The sequence below is a fragment of the Chelonia mydas genome, chromosome 1 (genome assembly GCF_015237465.2).
Source record: "Chelonia mydas isolate rCheMyd1 chromosome 1, rCheMyd1.pri.v2, whole genome shotgun sequence".
NCBI classification, from domain to species: domain Eukaryota; kingdom Metazoa; phylum Chordata; order Testudines; family Cheloniidae; genus Chelonia; species Chelonia mydas.
In genome coordinates this window covers 159,651,254-159,672,099 of record NC_057849.1, presented here as the reverse complement: position 1 = coordinate 159,672,099, position 20,846 = coordinate 159,651,254, and the positions used below count along the sequence as shown (strand labels likewise).

General features: G+C 39.2%; 1 protein-coding gene and 1 long non-coding RNA gene across 6 annotated transcripts in view; one reads left to right on the top strand and one right to left on the bottom strand.

The window, feature by feature from the left end:
- DOP1B (DOP1 leucine zipper like protein B) overlaps positions 1-20,846 on the top strand; it is an 85,290-nt gene that overhangs the window by 55,579 nt on the left and 8,865 nt on the right. For all 5 annotated transcript variants that reach the window (XM_037904279.2, XM_037904287.2, XM_037904292.2 and 2 more), the window contains 11 exons: positions 711-899; positions 3,705-3,830; positions 5,443-5,577; positions 7,386-7,441; positions 8,331-8,435; positions 8,528-8,594; positions 11,059-11,203; positions 15,350-15,432; positions 17,630-17,739; positions 18,708-18,854; positions 19,290-19,351. In XM_037904279.2, coding sequence (XP_037760207.1) covers positions 711-899; positions 3,705-3,830; positions 5,443-5,577; positions 7,386-7,441; positions 8,331-8,435; positions 8,528-8,594; positions 11,059-11,203; positions 15,350-15,432; positions 17,630-17,739; positions 18,708-18,854; positions 19,290-19,351 — 1,225 coding nt within the window. The remainder of the gene's footprint in view (positions 1-710; positions 900-3,704; positions 3,831-5,442; positions 5,578-7,385; positions 7,442-8,330; positions 8,436-8,527; positions 8,595-11,058; positions 11,204-15,349; positions 15,433-17,629; positions 17,740-18,707; positions 18,855-19,289; positions 19,352-20,846) is intronic.
- Positions 12,119-15,697, bottom strand: LOC122464086. Its single transcript, XR_006287953.1, has 3 exons — positions 14,654-15,697; positions 14,087-14,425; positions 12,119-13,269 (listed from the first exon to the last, which is right to left on the bottom strand). It is a non-coding gene; the product is annotated as an uncharacterized LOC122464086 (long non-coding RNA).

Genomic DNA, 20,846 nt, shown 5'->3' with positions numbered 1-20,846 from the left:
AAAAAGCTATAAAAGGTCATTTTTTCTAAAAGCTTCTCTAGAACAATATAAATTTTACATTTATAAATATAAATATAATCAGTATGCTGTTAAATGAAAGTGAGTGAACAAAATTTGTACATCTGAAAAACCGCACTGCAGACAACTCTATATGCATCCTTTTTTCTCACTTTTTTTTCCTTATATTTTAAAACCAAAACAAGTTTAATTTGATCTTCCCCACCCAAATACTCATGCATTTTGTGGCTCTATTCCCAAGTTACTTCACTTCATTTGTTTAACTGGAAAGTTTCCACAGAATAAATAATCAGGAGTATATTTAGTGGCATGTATTCTAAATGAGAATGCATTTCGCACTCTTTTTTTTGTTACAAATTATGTGGAAAATGGAGATATGTAGTTTGCACCATGTATTGGAAGAGGATATGGCCTCAAACAGAGAAATGAACTCTTTAATCAAAAGCAAAATCAGTATAATGTTATACTCTAGTTACACATACTTACCCATTCTGTAAGCGATAATAAAGTTCATAAACACAACAGCTGAATGATCTAGTGTTTTGCAAAATTATTATTACAAAAGACTTCTTGGGTGGAAAGCAGATGTCCGCACTAAACATTGTGTAACAATGTTAAGAATAATGAATCTGCATATACTTGAGTGTTTGTCCACAGAGTATGTTGTTTAATATAGATATTTGTTTTCCTAGGTGTCCCATATATCTGACCCCACAAACCTGAGAAATGCCAGGAATGCCATTTTGGAAGAATTGCCTCGTATTGTTAACACCATGGCCCTTCTTTGGAGTGTTACAAAAAGGGAAGACTCTCAAAAAAGACCAACTGACTTTCTTGGAGCAACCAAAGGCTCTTCTTCAGTTTACTTTAAGGCAACCAAAGTAGGAATCCTTTCCAATCCTTCTTTCTCCTCTGCTCCCCATTATCTTTTGTGTAAAGTTCTTGTATATGGTTTTGCCATTCTCAAAATAGCAAAGTAGTTTTACAGTTTCTGAAATTTATAGGCTGCAGAGAATGTTCCTGGTCAAAGGTGCAGAATTCCTACTACAAAAGGGTTGTCACCTTTTGTGCAAATCAGTTGCAAAGTGTCAGATTTGCAAACCTAAATTGATGCACAATTTGTATAAAATTAATTTGCCTTTTGGTGATTTTTCTTTCTGCCCCCTTTTTCCCATACATGTGCTTTTCGCCCCGCTATTAAATCCTCTTCCTTTCCTTGTATTTTTTTTCTCCACTCTCTCTTTCAAAAACAAAACAAAAACACTATAACCCAGAAACAAGATGTCTGTCCTAATGAGTGTGAGAGAGGACCTCATGCAAGTTAACAGTTTCTGGCTTGTCTGGAGTGAACTTGAGCTATGCATGCTCTTTCATTTACTTAAGTATTTAGAATTCGTTCTGCTTTTGTTATGAATTGTAATAAGATTTTGCCATATCAATCAACATTTGAGTTTTAAAGCTGATGATATCATAAACATGACACAGCACACTGCATATTTTCCCCTTAACTACTGTTACACTCAGTTTTTGAATAACTGATACTAGTAAGATAAGTAGTACGTATGAGAGATAGAGTTTGTATAAATTTATCTTAATTTTAGATGATTGTATTGAAGTTAATCTTTATTTTCTTGAATAAGCTGTGAACTTTGCCCAGTGAAGCCATTCTAAATTTTCACCTAGTCAGCCTGTAACTGCCAGCTTCCCAATTCTTTTGTGGGCAGAAGAATGATGTGACAGTTTGTCATAGATGTGATTTTAAATTTTATTTTAAGAAATATTGGAGGGTGAATGAGAAGACTGGGTGAAAAGCTGTGTTTTTGTTGAGCAATTACTTATTTTTTGTGGGCCTGTTGAGGCCCTCCATTACACATTGATGTGGTTGTCTACCCCATGGGGGGGAGGGGCATGGGCAACTTGCTTGAAAACAATTTTGTGTTTCTTCCTTTTTGAGTATATTGCCATGGGTGAAAGTTGTGGGAGAGATGGGGTTTTTTGTTTTTAGTGGGGAATATAACCAAACAGACAGCTACCTCCTTGGATGTTGGTTTCGGATTTGTACAGATTGTTTGTTTACTATATTCATGACAAGTTTGTTAGAGATGGAAAGAAGGAGCAGGAGGACCCAGAGGCGGATTGAATAAATGGGCTTCTTTATTATGGTACTTGTTCCCCTCGACCCAATTGTTGAGTAACCCCCAAATTAATTACATCACACTCTTTTATTTAAGTTAATATGTAAATACCCACATTTACTACAATGCTGCCAAAACCTTTATTTAATAATATGAATGCCCACATAATGAATATTAATAGCAATGTACTGAATATAATTATACCCGCCCCTGTTTACAGCTTTAAGCATATTATACAGACATTTTTACCTTGAAGATACATTTCTTTGCAGTAATTGTAGCATAAGTTTCCTTAATCAGTAGTTCACAGGGGAGGGAGGAAGGGGCCATGACCCTGAGTTCGTTTATGTACCTGGGAGAAGAAGGAAGGGGGGAGATAACACTTTTTCCACACAAAGGGTATCCTTCAGACAACCATATTCCTTATGCAGCTGCAACTCTTATCTATCCTTAACAAGCAGAAGGGAAGGGAAAAGGATGGCAACTTTATCTATCAAGCGAAGAAATAGTGCTTGCCTGTGCCTTACTCCCTATTACCGTGATAGCAGTTACCCAGGTCTTTACTGAACCCTTACATACCCCAACAGAGTATGTAAGGGTTTTATTTTTAGACAATTGTGGTAGTTGATCATTTGTTTAGATTGAAGTATAATCCTTTGTTTTCTTTACTTCGTTTTTGCTTATCTGTTGCTTTGATAACATTTATACAAAGAATATTGAATCATTTTTTCTTTCAAGAAGCCACTCAGGTCAGAACAATTGGGAATCTGAGACAAACATCTGGTTTACTGAAGAGCTCCTATACTCTTATAACCTTTTGGTTCTTACAGGAAGAAGGCAGCAAAGAGTCCATTGAAGCAAATGAGAAAATGTAAAATTAGTGTTCCAGTTGTCCTCTAAACATAGTACTTACAGTTTCCTAAAAAATACTACTTAAAATGTATATTCTCTCTCTTCTTGGAATAGCCTTTCACTTCTCTGCCAAGCTGGCCCTGCCACTCTTCTCATGTCCTTCAAATCCTTTCTTCCCTCCTTGAAAACTCACTTTTCCCTTAATTCTTATATTGCCCTCCTCACTAACTTCCTCATCCCTTTACTAAATTGTCATCCTCCTTTACTAAATTGTCATCCATTTCTCTACTCTTTCTAAAATATTTTATATGTTTGTCATTCTATGTACACTACTAGTTTCCTCCTCCTCCTCCCCCCGCCCCATTTTACAGACATTGATTAATAATAATGAGGAAGTACTGTGTATGAAAAATGATTGGGCAGAGAATATGCATGATGAAAAATAGATTTTTGTTTTTGTTGTTGTTAGCTTTCCAGGATTTGAGATCATCACACCTTTTTAATAAGGGAGGAGAATGAATCCATGAGAAATAATCTAAATTAACCTGAATCAAAAGTGTACAGTACTGTTCTTTAATGATAGTATAACTTCTGAATACCACATAAAAAAGCCAAAGAATCTCCAAATAAACAATGAAGATCAGTCTTGAACATTTTTGACAACGTTTAGCAATAACATATTCATCTTTTTTTTTGTAGACAATAAAAAATAAAATTTTAGATTTCTTGAATCCGCTAACGCCACACCTTGGAGTCCAGTTAATATCAGCAGTAGCAGCAGTGTGGAACAGCAAAAAAGCTCATAAGAATCAAAGTAAAATAAAGGTGAAGTTAAAGAAATGTTAATTCATATGATAGTTTCTTTTCTGATGAAAAGACAGAGGTTTTGTTCCTAGGTTCACTGCAAAGACCCACATGTTTTGTTTTTATTTTGGTTTTGTTGTACAAGTGACAAAAACAATCCATTAGATAAGAATTTGAATTCAATATAATGGTTAAAATTTAAAATATGAAGACTATAAGTAAATGGAACAAATATAAACAAATATGAAAAATGTGTTTGCGTGTTGAAGAAAAATACTGAAAGAAGAAAATATTTTACTTAGAGAATCAAGAGACCATTTGTCTGGGGCATGACTTCTGTAACACAACCTGTGCCTTCTTTAGGACTTTTTCATTGTGGGGGAAAAAGAAGTCATGGTGTCTGCCTCGCCAGCCAGTCTGCTGCTGAGCAAGATTCATCAATGAATTTTTACACATTTAACTCTATATCTGCAGAGTTATACGGGTTTTTCAGTATCTTAAGGCATTTAATATTTATTTGTTTAAACCATTTTTATTGTTAAATAAAGAATTTCTTTCCCATGACAAAAATAATCTTACTGGCTTCCACTTTTCTGGAAAAAGACATTTTATTTTTTATAAAATAATAGAACTTATTTACATTGGTCAAATACTTGGTGTTGGAAATGGAAATAGAAAAGTGAGTTAAATACCATTGTTTTTTTAATTTATGTGCAGACTAAAACAGGACTCTCATTCTGCACATTATTACAATTTATTTTAAAATCTTATTTCAGATTTAAATAGCTGTCCAGAGAGTGACCTTTCTCTTTTGTGACTACTTTCAAGGTTTAAAAATTTGTATTCATTCCACGCTGCAACAAAAACACAACCTCGCAAACATTTTTGCAAAGTGGAATTCGCAAAATAGCTGTATTCAGATTGAAAAGCTCAACTTTTTCAGTTTGTTCTGTCTCTCTGGTCAGACTTGAACAAAGAGCACACAGGAATCGCAAAACCCTTTCCAGGAGACATGTAATTGAAAATATAAATCTCCATGAAATGTTTTGGCTTTGAAACAGCATGTTTTGACTAAATTTCATTTAGATGAAAATGTTCTGACCAGCTTTAGAAACAACTGCAAAGGAAAAGCTCTTGGATACCAAGGTGGTGATCTCCACTTTCATGCATAGATGCAAAGAACAATTATCAGTAAGCACTATGTGCTGTGCCAAGCCAAGTCCAACACTTTAATACCAAGCCATTTTGAGTTGTTGGAGCCCAGACAATTCCAGTTTTCCTCCATTGCTGTCCAAGGCTCCAGGTTAGAAACCTTTCCAGAGGAGGAAAGTTAGAGGTAGCTCCCTCTGGAGCCAAACATGGTTACTAAGTACAAGCCCTCTTCCTAATCTGCCTTAGTCGGAATGCATTGTCTCATTATGCACCCAGCCTACCAGGGCAGGTCAGAGAGAGAGAGAGAATGAGACCCAAACTCTGATCCCCTTGGGGGTCCTTTTATGATAACTTGTTGCGTAGTTCCTAAATCATCTATTTGAGTTTCATATGCATGTTTGCATGTGGTTAGTAGCGTGAAATGCTGTTTTCCTCCATCGTTTCCTGGTACATTGAACTTAATTTTGTTTGTGTCATTTAGATTCTTCCAGTGGCAAGTGCATCTCAGCTTATTCTTGTGGACTTAGTATGCGCACTTAACACTCTGAAGACTGACACTATATTACAGCTGGTAAAAGAAGTTGTCAAGAAACCATCCCAAATCAAAGGCGAAGAGGTAACTGCTAAAATAATATTCAGCTTTACTAGGCCTTCATTCTTCCAGGGTGTCCCTGAAAAACATCTCTGCTAACCTTATTACATGGGAAAGAGGTTTTCAACATTCATTATTCTTTTTTTGTTACTGGTAATTATTATTAGAATTTGTTTCCTCATCATATTCTGTACCTGATTAAAGGTGTACTCAATGTGTATACAGTTTCTGATTTTCGTTTTACAAGAGTAGTCGTTAGTTGTTTTTGTGTTACTTTGGCAGCACAAAGCTGAGGTAGAGCCAGCGTAACAGACTTCTTGTGCATTCTCCCAGCATAGAGGAATCTCCAGATTTCATAAGGCGAGTATAGTGGTTCTAGCCCCCTTGCTTTCAGCAAAGGGGGCATGGGCAGAGACCTATTCTGTTTGTCTGATCACTAGCTGCTGTAACAGCCTGGGGGTGGGGGGATTGTTTCCTGTCACTGCAACTTACAGCAGTCCTGACGCTGCACTAAGGCCTTTCCAGTGTAAAAAACACCTTGGCCCCACTCCATCCTGGGATACAGACGGGCAACTCACAGGGATCTGGCTCCATCTATTTTAAATTCATAGTTCAGATTATGAAAAATGAAATAACTCTGAGTATCTAACTTATTTTTTTCCATTTTATCCTATTGTATTTCTTGCATTTCACTCTGCTTGGATAATTTAAATATTAAGTTTCCCTTCAAGATTATCAAACATTTGCCAAGCACTTTGAGAAAGAAAAGAGCTATATAAGAACTAAGTATTTTGGTTAGTAGCTTCACTTTCTGGTTCTCATGCACTACAATGCTGATCTATCTAGGCTCCAAACACTTCTGGAGAATGTTTAAATCTAAATAAAATCTAACTTTTCATTGAAATCTTAACAAACATGAAAATATTTCTCTTCATATTAGGTTTGGTCAGTCCTCTCTAATTTGGGGCCTAAACTATGTCCCAGTACTCTTGAGCCATTGAAACATTGGAGCAAGCATTAGAAACAGAATTTACAAAGCAGACACCAAAATTCCTCAGGTTTTTATGATGAGCCAATGTTTCCCTTCAAATTGAGTAACTTGCATAAAATAAACACCTAGAAACTGTAAATATGTGTGTATTAAGGTACAGTTGTGTGTATATGTCTGTAATTCAGCATAACAGAAATGGATACTTAACATTGGTACAGTCATCCTGCCTATCAAACAGAAAACAAGCTTTAAACAAAATCTAATCCTAGTGAGTGTTTTAAAACTCATTAAGTAGTAATTTCATTAGTAAAACTTTTTGAGGGCCTTCCTTTTTATTAAATAAGACTGTTAAAATTGTAAGTGGAACTTAAGAGACCTTTGCCATCTGGTCTGGTTATCCAGGAAATGTAGGTTTCAGAGCTTTTTACAAAACTTCACTTCCCAGGTTCATGATAGCAGTTTGGCATAACAATGACTTCCAATGATCCTAGTTAGTGACATTGCTTCTGCGGTGATTCTGCTGTTTAACAAATCTTGCTCTGAAAGAAGCCAGCGTTGTTACCATGCAGAGAGGTACATTTATAAGTGTTTCTAGAGCTTTGGAAGAACGTGTCTGGTGGACAGAAAGGATGTGTCTTGTTTCTTCCAGACTTCCCTAGCAAAAGTTCTGAACTACCTACTATATCTACACATACAAGGCACAGCCTATCAGTCTAAGACTGGGAGACAGATTGCTCTCAGGGGAAAAAAAAACAAGTCTCCCATTAAACATTGAGTCCTCTAACAGCTTAAATTTCATTTTGTTATAAAGCAAGAACATAATTCCTTGTTTTATTTTCAGAAATCTTCTCTAGTGGATATCCCAGTGCTGAGATTCACCTATGCTTTCATTCAAAGGTAAGTAGGTTGTTACATAAAGTGATTTCCATTTAGCTACAAATGCTATTCCAGCAACTAACAGCTAGCATTATTACTTTAGCTTTACTTTGACCTTCATATTTGCTTGCCACAGGAAACCTCTACATCATCAGTGCTTACTGAAGCAGAACTGGACAACCACTACATTGTCAAATGAAAGACATAAGATTACTGTGTGGTGTGGTGTTCTGTGATTGCATTGATGTATTGGTGTTTGTGTCATTGTGACACAGTGTCGTCGTGTACTGGCACAATAGCATGCTGTAACCTTCTCAAATGGTTGTCAGGACATTATGCTGAAATGTTTGTATTACCTTTCTCCAGCTCTGACACTGTTCCCAGCTGCTGGAAGAGTGTATGAAGGATACTTCTCCTTAATCTCCCTTCCAGGCTTTCTTAGGGAGGGCTCCTTGTGTTTCCAATTTATACTCTGCATTCATCATATTAGACAGCATGGGGGTGATCAAAGCTCTTCTTAGCATACATTGCTGTGTATGCATGGAATACCTTAGGATATTTGTCTGCAAAGCCTTCTCCTCATTATATCATTCCTGGAAACCCTCCTCTTTCACAGCACGGGCATATTCCATATGCTCCAAGCCTAGCTTTAGTTTGCAGGACAACCTGAGTTAATTCTGCATACTGTTTTGACTTTGCTATCCTATCACAGTAGCATGTTGATGTAATATAAATGTCATTGTGCATTGACAGGATGGTATGGTACTTAGACAAATACTGTGGATAGTAGTTAATTAGACTTGGGGAGAACTAGAAGACTAAAGTTGGTGGGAAGCTCCTAAAGCCAGCAGTATCTGCATCTGTGGCTGGTGTATTGTTTGACATCAGACTTGCATGTTGTTTTTGGCAGACTTCCTGTCTCAGCCCTGCAGGAGAACTTTCAGTCATTGTTAGGAGTGCTGAAGGAATCTGTGCAACTGAACTTGGCTCCACCTGGATATTTCCTGCTTCTGAGGTATAGCACAAAACAAGGTGGTTTGGTTTGATTTGATAGATTGAGTAGTACTGTCCATATTACTAATTTGGGATGAATTATTTTTCCTACAGTACTCTGAATGACTTTGTGACCAGAACTCCTAACCTGGAAAATAAAAAAGACCAAAAAGACCTGCAGGTACTGTATATGCACACTTTTAGTTCACAGATCTGGCACTGCACTCTTCATTATAAACAGAGATTAGTCCAAACCAAACTCCATGTCTGAACATCCACATACTCTGAGAAAGTTTAGGTATGGTGCAAGCCAGTAAGTAAATGTGTGAGAATGCATAAAACATAATCTTCTAGCTAACAAAATGATATTGTATATTTTTGATAAAGTTCTAACATGGCTCAGGATACTGATTGGCCAATGCTGTATTCAGATTGGGTGTCTTTTGTGATGTCATCCTCTAGATTTAATATTCATAACACAAATATGATGTCATCGGATCCCTTGATTTGCATTATCATTGAAATTTTCAAAACCAGCTAGGAGAATTACGTGCACTATTCCCATTGAAGTCAATGGGAGCTGTATAGCTATGTCCCCTAGTTGGCTTTGGCAATCTCAACAACTGTTTATCCATTCATCTATTATGGAAATGAGATGAGGATTAGAGACGGATTCTTTTCTCCGACTGTTTCTGCTTTTGCCAAGCTAGCTCAAGCACCACAGACTTGTCACAATCATCTTTGGCTCTGAATTTAAGATGAAGTGTTGAAAAGTGAACCTTCTAATAGCTGTGATTGTGGTGCTTGTGCTCCCCAGCAGATATGGTAGAGATGTGAGTGACTTCCTCCACTTCTACTCCATAAACTGGTCAGCAAGATAATTGTGTAGCGAATGCCTAGCTTCTTACAGCATTACCAAGGAGTGATCTGATTTCTCTGGCAGCCTTGGAAGGGAAACCTGAAGTTTCCGAACCAGAGTCTCCATCCTACAGTGAATAACTCCGTTGTTGAAACATGAGTCTGGAAGTAGGGTTTGGCCCAACCCTACAATGGGAAGACTGAAATATGGCCAGATGAATCCCAAAAAATAAAACGACACTGTTAAATCACTCAGTTAAAAGTAACCAACACCCCATCTAATTTAATAACACATGGAAGCCCTGTAGCTGAAGGGAAAGGAAAAAAGGAGACAGGTTTTCAGACCATACAGTTCAGAGCCTAAAGAACTATAGAGGGTACTGGTACAATTTTTTTTGAAAATCTGAAGAATAAATTCAGAATGTACAAGTCTTTGAGAGATGACTGCTTATTAATGCAGTATAATGAAAACTTAGTAATCTTCGTTTGAACCCACTGGATGATTGCTCCACTAGAACTGAAAAATATCTTGATCAGATAAATTCTGTGGCCCTCCAAGGGGACAAAGTTAAGAAATCTCAGGGGACAAAAACTCTTCCTTTAAAATATAGTAACTTGGCAGGTAAAAGACTGGAAATCTGGAGAACCAGGTAAGAGTCCATACTGTGAACAATTAGGGAAATATGCAGTGAGTTGAAACCTTTGAATTTATCAATTATCGTAAGAATGAATCCCAAATATGTTTCAAATTTGTGACCTAAAAAAGTATATGAGGGAAAATGTTGTGTGTGACATTTTGGGATTCTTTGGGGTTCAAACCTCCTGCTCACCAATGGGGTGTGTCGACCCTGATTATCTCATTAACAACAGTACTATTGTATTCCTATTGGATGCTCCGGTTGTGCACTCTTATCCTGATGGCCAGAGAAGCAGTGGGAGATAAGATCCATAAAGAATAAACTCATCATCTAGCCTGGCTCAAGCTAGAAAAAAGAAACTTGTCAGGAGGAGTAATGGTAGCAATAGGAGTCCCAGTCAAACTGAAAATACAACAGAGTCTGCAACAAGACCCATGGCTTCTGTGACATAGATTCTACTAAACTGCTGATGTAAATCATTACAATTTAAAATGCCCAGAAGGCAAATGAGGAAGTGGAAAGAATGAAGACATTCTAAACAGACTTGTTCTGGTGTGTGCTCAGCGTGTGCCAATCTACACAGGAAGTGAAAAACTGAAATGGGTTGCTTGTTTCTCCATTTTTTAATCTTTGATTCTGCTATTCTCTTGCCAGTGGTTAACTTTTATACCACAGTTGAAGAGCATGTTTGTCAAAAGGGAAAAATTCCCCCTTCCCGTTATGATTATAAGGATAGTCATCAAGAGTAGATTAATTATAGTGTGAGATATTTTTTGCTATCATAGATGAATTTTCTTGTATATTAATGTTTTAGCCCAGATATTTGCATACATGCATACACATGTGCATAATAACCTTTACATGGAAAGGTAAGATTAAGACCTGTACGTGAATCTACTCTAACCCAAAGCTTTTCGTTCTTTTTCATTGTTCATGCCTACTACCAAATAAAATGAGTGACACTTTACTACCTGCAGAGTGCTGATAAATGTTTATCTGCTCTGTTTGTTGTTACTCACTTCCATATACTTATAGATATGGTACCAGGTACAAAACACTGCCAGTTTCCGAATAAAACAAAAGCTTCCTTGGGCTGGCCAGGTCCCAATAGCTTTCATCTGATACAGTGTTGCATTGATTACTTTTCAGGAGGTGACCCAAAAAATCTTGGAAGCTGTGGGGAATGTTGCTGGTTCCTCCCTGGAACAGACTAGCTGGCTGAGCAGGAACCTGGAGGTGAAAGCCCAGCCTCAGATCTCTTTAGTTGAATCCAGTGCTGAAGATGACTTGTATGGTAAGGTCCTTTCTTAAGGATCCGGTGTCACTTCTGACCTTCTTGCCACTTTTCTCTACCATTTACAAATAGCTATTTGGTGTAGAGGTTAATAGGGTATAACTGTAATATTTCTGGCAAATTCCTTTTTAAAGAAGTATACAGTTTTAGTTTTTTCTTAAATGAAAGATAAACTTTAGAAATCCAGGAAATTCTACATTCTTCTTCAAATGCTGGTCCCTATGGGTACTCACTGTGGTTGCATGCCCACTTGAGACTGGAAAACTCTTCCATAGTAGTGTTCATTGGTCCATGCCGGCACCCTACTCCTCCTCATACTCCGAACCAAAGGCATAAAGGGTGTCACAGAGCCACCGCCTTTCCAGTTCCTTTTTGCTCTTCATGGTCTGGAACAGAACCTTTCTGTGTCAGTAGCCTTTCTAGCGCTCCCACTTGAACTTTGTAAATAGTGTGTAAACAGCTTTATCTTTAGCTAGTTAGCTGTTAGTTAATTTAGTTAGCTAGTTCAGGGGTTCACTCCCCCCTTGTTCCCTATTGTTCAGGGCACCCAGTATGCCCAAGATTCCAGGCTTCAGGTCTTGTCTGCCTGTTCCTGGGTCTTCCCAGTTAACAACTCCCACGAGAGCTGGTACTTACCTTGGGGAATCACCTGTTCCTTCAAAATGTGACATCCGCCATTCCTTTCTCCCTTCTATCAGACAGTCGCTGGAGTTTAGGCTCCATAAGCATGTAATGAAGTTGTCATGGGGCCCCAATATGGTCCTGGGCTCTCCCGCTCCCCATCTCACTGACTTGAACCTCTGTGTAGTGCCTCTCTGGCACTGGTGCCCTCTAGATCGGAATCCTCCAGCAAGCTGGTAGAGTGAGTTTGTTTGTTTCTTACAGTATACCACCACAACAGCAATTTAAGCATAAATTCCTTTATTAAATTCAGAGGTCAAATGATATTTATATAGCTGTTCCAAATGGGTTTTGAATGCCTAAGCAATTATCACATTTATACAATAACGTGTAGTTATATGTATTGATCAGATACTTACAACAGGGCTAGACCCAGGATGCTCAATCCCATGTTGGCTGGCTCCAATTGGACAGGCAGGTGTTATGCTTATAAGAAGCACACGGGATCTTTTTCAGGGGAGAAGGCAATATGCCGCATTTAGCGGAAATACAACAATTAGCATATGCATTCAATCTCTCTCACACTCACTCACACACAGTCGCACCGGTTGATGTTATAGTTACCAGTCCAGAGTCTGGATCAATCTAGTGGCCAGCTAGGTTGATCATGGGTAGGGAGGAGCTGGGTTCCGTCGGTCGCAACACGATGCTCTGGGGAAGTCTTGGCAGGACGAACCCAAAGTTTCATGGTAAGGCCCCCCATTTATATATAGTGATTTTCCTTCATTGGGACCAATGGGTTTTGCACCATCATGCTGTACTCAATTGTCGTTTGAGTGCTTGTTTTCTTAAATTGTCCTTCTCATTCTTTATCTTGTTCTTTCATTAAGTCTCTCAGGGAGTTATCCCATGCTGGTTTTGATCACAGCTATCTTGTCCCCTTTGATAGATGCCTGTCTCATCTTTAGAGTGGTCAATCTGTCCTCCTCTGACATTTCAATAGGGACGTGTTGCAATCTCCTGGCGCCCTTACGTGTGTCCTCGATTCCTCCCTAGACCATCTGGTCCAGTGATGGCCTCCACACTTATCTTCTAACACACACATTCCTCATTCACACACAAAACAGGATTGATTTATACAGAGCATTTGATTTACACAGAGCATTTGAACTGAAACTGCAAATAGCAAATTACCAGGAATTAATGTCCAAATATGACTTTATTAATTACAATATACTGTCGTAATTTGCTAATAAGATACTACAGGAACATAGGCCCCAATTCCAGGCCATCCTGGACAAAAGGCAACTGGTTGCCAGATTGTCCATTCAAGCATCACTCGATGCAGAGGACGTGGCTTCCTGTTCCATGGCAACCTTGGTAGTTATGAGCCAGGCTTCTTGGTTGCAATCCTTGGGTTTCCCCACGGTGATTCAGGTAACAACCTGCTTAGCAAGAAAACAGACAAGTCACTTCGCTCTCACGTAAACCTTCACTCCTGGCACCCCACAGGAAATATTCTAAGCCCCCTCTTCATAGGGTATCACCCTGCCACTCAGCCTTTCTGTCATCAAAGGGCCTATGAGCCCCCTCAGAAGTGCCAGAGGATTCAGCAAAGCAGACATGCCACACTACTGCCACCCCCTCTTCAGACTAACCTGCATACCAAGAAGGCATTTTGATGGGATGCTCGAGCACCACCAGCCAGTGTCCGCATAGCCAGTTCATCCCACCTATTTCAGTGGCTGCCTGGCCCATTTCCTCCTGGTGCATGAGCATATCACATTGGACAAATGGGTCTTGGCCATAAGCTCAACTGGCTACATGATAGAATTCCTTTCTGCCCCTTCTCCAAAACCCCTCTCCCTGTCTCTCTTCAGGGACTTCTCTCATGAGAGGATTCTCATACAGGGGGTGAACTTCTTAATCCAGGTAAGGGTAATAGATCTCATACCCTCTTAACGTAGGGGGAAGGGCTTTTACTTCAGATACTTTCTCATCCCACTCCCAACCCCACCCATCCTGGACCTCAGACAGTTAAATGTCATCATATGATGTTCAAGATTCAGTTCACCTTGGTCTCCATAATCCCTTCCCTGAACAAAGGCAACTGGTTTGCGGCCCTCTGTTTTGAAGGATGCCTGTTTTCATATAGACATACACCCTGCACTTTGTGGTGGGCCTCTAGAACATTTCCAATACAAAGTGCTACTCTGCAACACCGAGAGTTTTCACAGAGGTACTGTCATGGTGGCAGCATACCTGCATCAACAAGATACCCCAGTAGGTTCCTTCCTAGAGCATTGGCTGCTCATGGGATGGTCGTATCAGGAAGTGCAGGCTGCAGTCACCACTTTCACTCTTTGGGACTTCAAGTAAAATCCAGGAAAGTCCGTTTTAACCCCCACACATGCTATATAATTATCCGATTGAATCTGAATTCATCTCCGTTTGCCAAGAGGTATGAAGGAAGAAGCAGTCTTCCCAAAGGCTCTATAAATGGATTTCAGGCTGCATCCCTCCTTCAGACTGTCACGGCTCGCTCACCTGGAGCTCAGGCTGCCTCGGTGGCTTCCTTTCTGGAATTCCCCTCTCGGTGATCTGTAGAGCAGCAGATTAGGCATTCACTACTTCTTCTTTTTTTTCCCCTTTTACTAGGCATTATGCCCTGTTCAAGCTTCTTTCAGGGAAACTTCTTTTGGTTCAGTGATCTCACAATCTGTGGTGCAAAACACTTCTTGCATCCTCCGACTTGATGAGCATTGCTTTGGAATCACCCACTGTGAATACCCATAGGGACCAGCACTTGAAGAAAGGAGCATTACTTACCTTATAATCACTGAAGTTCTTTGAGATGTGTGGTCCCTGTGGGTAGTCCACAGTCTGCCCTCCTTTCCTTGTGCTTGGACCTTCACCTGATCCGCAGTAGGGTAGGAAATGGAGAGTTACAGGTCGGTACATGTTGCCTTTTATACCCTTGGTTCATAAATCCATTCAAATCATCTGTGAAAAATATGCCCCTTTTTGACTAAGGAACGTTGCTGAATAAGTGTTTTCTAGTAAATTTTTCATTTTTCCTAAGGTCTTTAGTAAATGTAAAGCATTCAGATAGAGGCTGCAGAATTTTCAAATCATCGATACTTGTATAATGCGCATGTGTAATGTGACCAATAGTGCATTGTCTGTCTCCAATAATCATTTACTCTTCTTTTTCAAATCCTGTAACTTAAAGATCTGAGGATAGAAGCTTGTATCCGCAGACATGATAGCTCTGTTAACACCTGTTTATTGGAAACTGGCCTATGTTTATGGCTTTAAGGAAGTTTAAAATGATACAATGTATAATCCCTGTAAGATCAAGGGTGGGCATGTATATAAGGAGCTGGCAGGGTTCCCAGCAATACTTCACTGCAACTCACTATGCAAGGTATAACCCAGATGGAAACCAAACAAATCCTGAAACTTATAGGTTTGCCACAGTAAGTTCTGCTTCAAAATGCAAATCAAACATTTTGTCTTTTTCAGATGCTTCACTCGTACCATCTTCAATGGTGTCCGCCTCTGCTCCCTCAATATACAGTGTTCAAGCTCTCTCTCTTCTTGCAGAAGTAAGATATAAAGTTCCTACACATCTCCTTAAGTAGGACAAAATTGTAAGAGGGATTAGATTTGTATCACTGATCAACAAGACATCAAATCAAGTTCAATCAATTTATTAATCAAAGACTACATCTAAGATTAATCAGGACTATACAGAACACAAGCAAAGATTGATACTTTACCCTTCCTGGGGACAGCTCTGCAGATTTGGTCCCAGTTTGTTGCAATTCAGTGGGGTTTTTATACCCTGGCTGTTTGTGTACTTATACGGTTTATGGTTTCCTATGTAACACTTTCTAAACAGTTACTTCACTTTGCCCTTTGCAGTTGGTTACATACATACATTATTTAATCATAACCACAAATTTGACAGTAAGATAACATTTCCTGTACACAAGCAAGATGATTCATGTCCCCTATATGTTCTGTTCTATACTCAATACAGAGCTCACTTATGAGTAATTTTCCATTATTTTTCACGATAACGTACGCAAAGGTTCATGCTTAGTACTGAATTCATTTCCTCCAGTTATGTTTGTTTACCCATTTATCCTTTTCTCTTGGTCTTGGTTACAATTTCATAACCTGTTATTCAAGCACTGAAACCAAGCATATTTGCTGCATTTGCTAGCACATATGCAGTTAAAAGTGCCTTCTGCAGCTGTAAAAATACATACATTTCCATTGCTTTTAGAGCACACCTTATGTACTTTTAATATGCTCAGAGTTAGGTTTACCTTTTAGTTCCCTGAACAGAGCTGGGAGTCCTAAGCCTATATGACAACCGTCCCATAGCATTACTTCGTAAAGCTTTATGGGAGTCAGGCATATGAGCTAACAAGATAGATGCTTGCCATTCTTCTCTATATAGTGGTTAACAATTGATACAGCTAAACTAAGGTGTGGGGTTTATTCTGGGGTATGATAGTGAAGGTGAGACCGTTTTCCTTTTTGACTTTTTCTGAAGTTTAACCTTCCTCCCTCTCCAAAAGTCTCTATTGCAGCTTAGTATGATAGGACGTTCCAGGATGCAATCCAGACCAGTGAGGTGCTGTCATCCCTTCCCCGCAAACTTGGGTGCCTCACAATGCTTTTGCTGCTATAGCTCCCACCTGGGCTACTCACAAACAGCCTTGCAACATGCAGACAACACCTGGAGTATCTGTGTTCGCCGCAGCCTGTCAGCCACACATCAGTCACACTCTGGCTTCCACAAGCCTTGGTTACCACTTGCAGGATGACCCAACCACACTACCAGTCCTGTATTTTCCACAAAAAATTGTGTTCTGCAGAGCCCACTGCTGGTAGTGCATATATATTAGGTCCATTGTCCCTTGAAGGGAAATAATATGTAACAGTCTGCTACCCTAAATGGAGTTACCTGCACAATCAACAATCCTGGATTAGTTTTAATTAAAAAATAAAACAAGTTTATTTACCTACAAAGAGAGAGGTTTTAAGTGAGTACAAGTATAATGCATTAAAGTCAGAAATAGTTAAACAGAAATAAAGATAAAACTCTTCCTAGTCTTAAAACTTAGCAGACTAGACTTGGTTCAAGATAAAATTCTTACCACGTGCTCCCAGTAACATTGCTGACCAAGTTCCCAGTTGAGGATCCGGCCCCAAAGTCCAAAGACTGTTTCTTTTGTCATCTTAGGTGAAAGAAAGAGAGGTGGATAGCGAGAGAACTTGGGGTGTTTTTGCCCCCTCACTTTTGTAGTCCAGTCACCCTTTGAAATGCATTTTCCTGAGAGTTATACCCAGATAACATTCCTTCAGGCTGTGTGGACAAAGACCAGGAGTGTGGTGGTGAAAGAGACGTACTGTTGTTTGCTAAGACGCAAATCTGTTTGTTCCTGCCCCCTTCCTTGCCCATGAGTGCCCACTTGATAGGTGATTGCCCAGGAGCTTTGGTTACATCCTTGTCTAGAGGTGTCAGCTTGTCCTGTGTCTTTGAGAAACAGGTTTACTCACTCCCCAGACTTGTCTGATAAACACACTTAAGCGATGATTTCATCTTACATTCATAACTTTATATATAATGTTAGTACATTCATTTCACCATGATGTTACTGACCATATAATTATTAGTTTTTAAATAATACCTCACAAGGCATATTTTGTACAAAATTATTGTAATGGTGTGTAGGATGTGAATACAGGGGTGCATTTGGTCACATGTGGGATTTGGGTTTTCTGAAGGTTCTTGCTTCTCTCCTGGACATGGTTTACCGTAGTGATGAAAAAGAGAAAGCTGTGCCATTAATTTCACGCCTGCTGTATTACGTATTTCCGTATCTACGCAATCACAGGTAATAGCGCTTGCTGTACATATTTATATTTTCTTTAAATCATGCTAAATGTTAATCTGATCTTCAAGGCATGTTGTAAGGCTCAACTTTATTTCCCATGCATTTACAAGATGGGGGCATAAGGGAAACTATAATGGGTGGGGACTTGTTGGGGGTGAAAGCGGATTTGATGTGGGTTGCCTTAAATTAAGGATGTATCTTTAACATATGTGAAGGGTACTTGCAGTATATAAATAAGGTGTGTGCCCTTTTTAGCATTTTTAGGACTCTGAATAAATCAAGGTAACTTTTTTAACATAAAGTATAACACCGTTTAATCATGATTATCACAAAACACAGGCGATCGGGTAAACGTTCATAACAATTTTTGCAAGGCTACTCAGTTGGTAGTCTGAGTGGATCTATGCCCTTGCCCATGCAGGAATCCCTTCTGTAGTTTAGTTGTTGGTCATCAGCCAATAGCAGGATGGCACACACCTTCTGTTTTGTTTAGGCGTGCACTTTCCTAATGATTAGATCTTTTCTAACTGCTAATAATAGCAAACCCCTTCTCTGAGTGGAATCTGTAGGCATGGCCTAAGTGCCCTGCGCAACTGTCACAGTGACTCTATTGTAACCAGGGCAGTAGTGGGGTACTAATGCTATTGTTCAAGTCTGTAAACTCTGTCCTTCAATTTAGAGTAAGGACTAGAAACTTCAGTAATCTTAAATTTTGCAGAAGATGGCAGGCCATCTGAAAAGAGCTGAGATAGCATTTTACCATATAATGGTTAATTCCAGTTCATCTGTATAATTGAAGAGACATTCATTTCCTCAGTCCTCAGGGAAAATAAACCTCTTCTATATCTAGCAAACAGAATTTGGAGTAAATTATTACTGTCAGGACTAGGCTTGGAGTTCTGGGGAGAAAGGCACTCATTTGGTGGGCATGTCTGTCATGAATATTAATATTTGAAGTTTATTTGCAGTGCCTACAATGCCCCTAGCTTCCGTGCTGGTGCTCGGTTGCTCAGCTCCCTAAGTGGATATGCCTACACTAAACGAGCCTGGAAAAAAGAAGTTCTGGAGTTATTTGTGGACCCAGCTTTCTTCCAAATGGACACTTCATGCATTCAGTAAGCAATGAAATTGTGGTCATCTGTAATTCTGTTGGAAATTTCCAAAGATATTAAGGGGAAGCCTATTATTATTGAAAAGAAGCTTTATCTTGAACTTCCCGACAGAATATATTAACATTGAAATAAGTGCCAAATTACTAGTCCTAGCAAATTGTTTTATAAAAGGATTAGGTTTTCAGCAGCGTGTAGAGGCAGGATAACTTCTCTTCTCATCATGTAAATGCATATTCTCCACATTAACTTTGGGATCCTCACATAATCTGGTTCAAGAGCATCAAATAACCATGTCTGGCATTTCAAACACAAATCAAAAATGAAATAGTAAAATGTGCTTCTTTTGTATGAAATGTTATCCTAGGGTCTCTTTTGTATGATGGTGTGTCTACACTGACAAGTTGTGTTTATCTTTAATTCTTTGTGTATTTTATTCAGTTGGAGGTCCATTATAGATCATCTTCTAACACATGAGAAAACTATGTTTAAAGATTTCATGAGTAAGTATTCTTTGCTGGTAATTTATTGCTACAATAATTTGGATTTTATATTCTGGTGACTTTCAAACGTATATTTTGTCTTGCATTAAATTAAGGAGGTAATATGTTATCTTCAGTGCATTTTCACAGCTCATAATGTTACCAACCTTGATTAGCTATAGTTAAATAATTTACTCATGGAAATCCTTCTCTGTTAACATGCTCAAAATGGTAGAGAGTAGTAGCCATGTTCAGGAAGATATTCTAAAAGTTCTCTTTTCAGAAATGATGATAAATGTATAATAAACTTGGATTTCTGCAAACAGACTTCATCAGAATTATTGCCACTTGTACATGTCACTTACCGATGCTCATCTTGCTGGGGAGTTTAAACCCCTACTGTAGCATCTCCTGCATATAGCTCAGATAAGGGATTCCTGCTATCGTATTTTTGCATGAGTCTGTCTGTAGGATAGAAAAGAGCTCCATGCAGGGGGGAGCACCATCATAAGAGCAGAAGGCTTCGGCATTCTTTTGACCCCTCACACTCTAAAACATCATTCACCAGGCTCGACCAAATTACGGGAAGATGGAGACTCCCCTCCAAGGGAAGTCTCCAACTCTCAAGGCCTGAGGGAGGACAAGAGAAGACCCCTAAAACACACCTGAGAATTGAGGGGAGGATACTTTGGTCTCTGTCCTCCATATATCCCTTAAGCCATTTTAAAATGTTTTTTTAAAAAACTAAGATACAAAGCTCTTTTAAAAAAAAAAAAACCCTTAATTTATTTTGGACCCATCGATTTTAAATCTGTGGCAGGTATTTCAGTGTCACAGAGCTCTTTCTGAGAGATCCAAAATCATACGTATAGGAACACAGGGGAGAGGAGAGATGGGCACACAGGGGTGGAGGTGGGAGTTGGAATTGCTGGGCAACCTCCTAGCAGCTGAAGTGCTTCTCTTGCAACCAGAATTCCCCATCCATACAGGCAGACCTACACTGTGCCAATTGTCCCCCCTTTCAATGGGTTTTAACGGTCTAAGAAATAACTAGGGCTATCAATTAATTACAGTTAACGCCTGCAATTAATTGACAGCAAAATTAATGCATTTTTAATGCGTTAATCGCATACCTATAGGCAGGGCAGGAAGCATCAGTGGCCAGGAGGGGAGGGGGCTGAAGCAGCCTCAGTCCGCAGCTTCCGGGGGTGTGGGGGGGGGAGCGCAGCGGGTTTGGAGCCCCAAGGGTGGCTGAAGCTCTGCAGCCCTACCCTGTACCCTGAGAGGGGCTGAAACCCCATGCCCTCAGGGGGGCTGAAGCCCAGAGCCCCTACCTTGACCCTATATTTGAAAATATAGAAACCCCTAAAAATATTTCAATAAATGGTATTCTAACATTGTTTAACAGTGCGATTAATACTGTGATTAATCACAATTAATTCTTTTAATCTCGCAATTAATCATGATTCATTTTTTTAATTGCTTGATAGCCCTAAAAATAACTTGTGTTTTGAAG